At 38.0% G+C, this 4,983-nt stretch overlaps 1 protein-coding gene across 1 annotated transcript; it reads left to right on the top strand.

The window, feature by feature from the left end:
* The first annotated feature begins 2,566 nt into the window (after positions 1–2,566).
* LOC110931650 (protein Ycf2-like) lies at positions 2,567–3,853 on the top strand. Its single transcript, XM_022175036.1, has one exon. The coding sequence runs from the start codon at positions 2,567–2,569 to the stop codon at positions 3,851–3,853; it is 1,287 nt and encodes a 428-aa protein (XP_022030728.1).
* The last annotated feature ends 1,130 nt before the right edge of the window (positions 3,854–4,983 follow it).

Here is a 4,983-nt window from a genome sequence, read left to right as displayed (position 1 = left end):
CAAGCATAGGGTTTTGTTCACAATGTTCAGATCTATAGATTCACCGGTTCAATTTGTGCAATAACATGCTTAAATGTATAGATCTAAGGATTGAACGATACGGCAGTCGGTAGGTTCTTTCTCAAATTAAACCCTATCTAGGATGAGTTAGACAATAATGAACATAGGGTTTTGATCGCGCTGAAATTTCCTACATAGATCTATGTTGAATTTGAAGATTAGACCTAGAAAATTTTAGATGATTCTAATGTGTTCATGTCTGTTCTTCATATGCTTTTAGATCGGATGGCAATCCGACCGGATAACCTCTCAATGCATAACATGTATAATTGATCAAATTCTTGGAATCTATGTGCTTATCTGTTAGAATGTTTTTGAAAAGTTTGGTAATCCAGTCGGATGGCAATCCGACCGGATAGCACCTCATTTTAAAAACAAAGCTTTCATGTCTTCCAGTCGGATGGCAATCCGACCGGATAACACCTCGTTTCAAAATAAATTTTTCATTTGCTCCGAGTCGGATGACAATCCGGTCGGATGGCATACTTTGAAAAGATTGATAATCCGGTCGGATGGCAATCCGGTCGGATGACAACTCGTTTCAAAAACACTCTTTCAACTGTTCATCTCTTGTCATGACTCAGATAACAATCCGGTCGGATGGAAATCCGACCGGATAACCAATTCATACTCATGACTAGGATGAAAATCCGGTCGGATGGCAATCCAACCGGACAACCAACTCATTCACATTGTTGTATTCTTGAAATTTGTGCATTCATGACATTGACTCAGATAACAACTCGGTCGGATGGAAACTCGACCAAGTGGTCATCACACATTGTTTGACCTATGTGAGCATATCATTTCAAAAAAGACAATCGGGTCGGATAACTATCCGGTCGGATGGCTATCCGGTTAGACAGCCATCCGAGTCACAGATCTATGAAATCTTCAGAGTTAGATTTTTTTTTTGGGGAAATTTCAAGACTTTCCTTATGAGTCAAAATTTTTCTGCAGGACTCGGAGAAAACGCATAACATCTATTGTCTGTTAGAAAAGGAATATACAGAAAAACTTGTAATTGAAGATATTGCAAAATTCTTGAGGGAAAGCAGAATTGCTAAGGCATTAACTGATAAAACTAGAGTTTATGAATCGCATGTTAGACAATTTTGGAATTCTGCAAGATATGAAGAGAAGGATAAGACGATCTACTCTACAGTGACAAAGAGAGATGAGAATGGACAGAATGTTGATTTGGATATTAAGATAAATGTTGGTGTTGTGAGACGTATGTTAGATTTAGGTGATTCTGATAATGATCCAACCATTATCCCTGAACGTCTTGCAAAAGGATTATGGTGCAGAATGGGTTTCACAGGACACATAAATGGAAAAATCTTAAAAACAAGTTTCAGTCATGCTTACAAGTTTATGGTGCATTGTGTTGTTCATGCGTTATCGCACAGGAAGGGTGCATATGATGAAACATCGGATTACATCATGAACATTATCACTTGCCTGATTTTGAATAGGCCGTATAATGTTTCTCAAGTAATATTTGACTACATGGCTGAGAATGCAAGAGCTGGAAACAAGCAGTACATCATGTATCCTTCCTTCGTACAAATGATGATTGATGATCAATTCAAGGACCTTTAGGTCTGAGGCACATGACAGCAGATACCATAAGCAGACTTATTAAGGGTCCTAATCCAGGAGCAAAAGGAAAGATATGCAAGATTAAAACACTAGCATATGTTGCTCCAGAGAACGATGCTTGGAGACATCAGGATAGTGATTCTGATAATGAAAATAAGAAGATGAGTGATATGATTGAAAAGAAAACCAGATGGTGGTTCGTGAGAGATGGGAAAAGGAAGAGAAGTCCCAAGACATCCTCTGCAGTTCCTATTCCAAAGGAACCAGTTCCTAAGATTGTGATTAAGGGTACAGTGAGATGGGGAGTCATAAGGCAATAATATTTTAAAACTGTTAAACATTTCTAATAAAGTTTCTAATGTTTGTTTTGCAGGGCCTTCTGTAGGGCCACAGCAAAGGTTGATAGATGAAACTGTGTTAGAGCCATTTGAAGTTATTGAACAAGGAGCTGATCTTTTGAAACAAACACTGGAAAGTTATCTAAAAAGAAATGAATAAGTCGGAGCTCAAAAGGATCAAGGATCAAGTGCTCAAGCTGAAAATGTCAAAGTCACAGAACCTGAAGGTGAAGCTCAAGATGATTCAAGTGAAGATGATTCTGAAGCAACTCAGTCTGAATCAGAATTAGATCCAACAACTCTTGGAAGAGGCAAAGCTCAACTAAAGAAAAAGCCGACAAAGAACCTGATGAGCCAAAGAAAGAAATAAAGAAACGTAAAGCAGTTCAAGCTGGAGTCGTTCCTAGAAGAGTTCGAGCAAAGAAATCTGGTGCTGAACCACCCAAAGACAAAGGTGGAAAGAAAGAAAAGCATCTTGAAATGTCAAAGATTCTAGAAACAGAAAAAGCTCAAAGTGTGGAGATTCCGAAAGAACCAGAGGTGCAGATGTTGAAGTACCTGTAATGGAAGTTCAAAAGAAGACGAATGGTGATGATTATGTTGAAATCACAGGATACAAAGCTGCTACTACTCCACTATCACCTCCACAAGATAAACCAGAATCCTCACATCCAAAAGATACAAATTTTGATTATATATTTGAAGGTCTTCCAACTGCAACAGGGATCTACACAGAAGACATTCCTGAAGATGACTATGATATGTTCAACAACGAAGCAGTAAATGAATTGATGAAGAAGGTTGCTGAACTCGAAAAGGAGAAAGCTAAAGTTGAAGCAGAGCGAAATGCTTTAAAGAAACGAATTGAAGAGCTGATGATGGCAAATGATCAAATCAGATTGGTCTTAATAGATCAAGAAGAGAAATTGGAAAATAACTCAAAGATCTTTGATGTCATGCAAGAAGAAATTGCAAAGTTGAATAAAGAGCTAGAAAAGCAGAACGACATCAATCAGACATTAAACCAGCTGATTAGTGAGATTTCTGAAGCTTCAGCAAATGAAATAAGAGGAATAAAAATAGAGATGGAAGCCATGAAGGCTGATAAAGTGATGAAAGACAATCAGCTCAGCATGTTAACTGCCATCATTGAAAGTCAGTTAAAAGTTGATATTCATGCTGCTTTCAATGAAGTTGAGGTAAAAAGAGCTGAAGAGCGTAGATTTGAACGAGAAAGACTACTAGCTCAAGAGGCAACTGAAAGAAGAATGGGCGTGGTTGAGGACGTTCTTGATTCGTCAAGTCAGCCTGAAGTTGAAGGATCGTCAGCTCAACAAGACATTGAAATGATAGAAGTTGAAGATGTTCAGGATCAAGACATTGAAGATGTTATTGATGAACAAGGTCAACACTTCATGCTGGTAGGTGAGTCTTCTGAACCCTTTGATGTTAATAAAGTTCTTGGGAGAGTTAGTGTTATTCAAAGGAAAAGAAAAGCAAAAGAAATGTTGCTGTTAGAATGGAAGACACAGCAGTTTGTTCTTGTTGGTAGAGCTTCCATAGTGCCTTATAGCATAAAAGAAGTTGCTCGTCAAATCAAGATTAAAGAAAAGCGAAGAAAAGCTAAGATAGCACGTGGAGAAATGGTTGAAGACGATTCTGATATAGAATTGTTTGGAGACGAAGAAGAAGATGAAGATGATAATGTTGATGATAAGAAAGATGACAATGATGATAAAGATGACAAGGGTGATGATGACAATGATCAAGGTGCTTCTCGGTTATTGATCAAGGATCCTAATGTTCAAGAAAGGATTGAAGAATTGATGAATGATGAAATCAACGAATAGGAGGATGATTCTCAACATGAACCCTCATCATCTGGAAAACAACAAGCAGATCAGGTATTTCTCTCTAACCCTACATTTATCTATCTGAATGCTCAACAAGAGGGGGAGATTGAGGTTCAGAGAACAAGAGCTGAAATGTTGGAAGAATTGGGTTTGGAATATGGGAAATTCAAGTTTGATATTGAGGATGAGATTCCTCAGTCACCAGAGAAGGAATTTAAGCCAAGATATGCCCATGAAGCTGATCATTACGATGACGTTATCATTGAAGATGCTTCTGATTCATCCGACGATGAAACTGATTTTCATTATTCGGGAATTGATGAAACATTTCCATCATTTGCGGAAATGTTCAAAGACCGAAATGAGGACGAAATCAGGAGAAAAATTGTTGAAAAGGTCTCAACTGAAGGTGTTCCAGAAACTATTCCAAGAGAAATCCTTGCTGAAGAACGGAAGAAGTGGTTCAAAGTTATGCCTAAAAAGAGAAAGACTCTTAGAGCTCTTCAGTACTTCACTCACAATAAAGATCTCTCATGGGGAGATATTTTATCATGGGGTTATCCGGAAGATCTTCAGCTCTACGCCATCAGACGGGAAGAGGGTGTGCAGTATTTCAAATTTTTATCAGACATCAGTACCCTTCCGTGGTGGGATGTAGATGAATTGGTTAAAACGAGAATATCAAGCAGTTTTACTTTGGTCTGAAAGTAAAACAACATGATCAATGTTTGTGGAACTACATAAAGTGGCAGGCTAAGAACGGTTATCCTGATTGGAAGCCACAATATCCAGAGCAGATTGTTACGATATTGGAGAATGGTAAAAAGGATATAACTCTGGATGTGAAGCCACCAAGATGTTTAAAGATATGCCTCTCAGAACTATTGAGCAAGACTTTCATGATCTATTTCAAGGGTGGTTGTACAATGAAACAACAGCTGAAGTAGTAATCTCTCTATATGATAAGACCACTGGAAAGTCTCGAAGAATCAGCATTCTTGATCCAATGTGGCTTGTTAACTGTTCGAAGAAAGATATCAATTGCTTGTTCTACAACAAAATTGTTTACGAAAAGAGACACAAAGTACAAGCACAACAATATCAATCGATTGTAGATGTATGCTTTG

Source organism: Helianthus annuus, chromosome 3 (genome assembly GCF_002127325.2).
Source record: "Helianthus annuus cultivar XRQ/B chromosome 3, HanXRQr2.0-SUNRISE, whole genome shotgun sequence".
Classification (NCBI taxonomy): Eukaryota; Viridiplantae; Streptophyta; class Magnoliopsida; order Asterales; family Asteraceae; genus Helianthus; species Helianthus annuus.
This window is presented reverse-complemented; position numbering and strand designations above follow the sequence as displayed.

What these genes read in the sequence shown, in the direction of transcription:
- LOC110931650 (XM_022175036.1), top strand. Translation starts at nt 2,567, where the DNA reads ATGGAAGTTCAAAAGAAGACGAATGGTGATGATTATGTTGAAATCACA.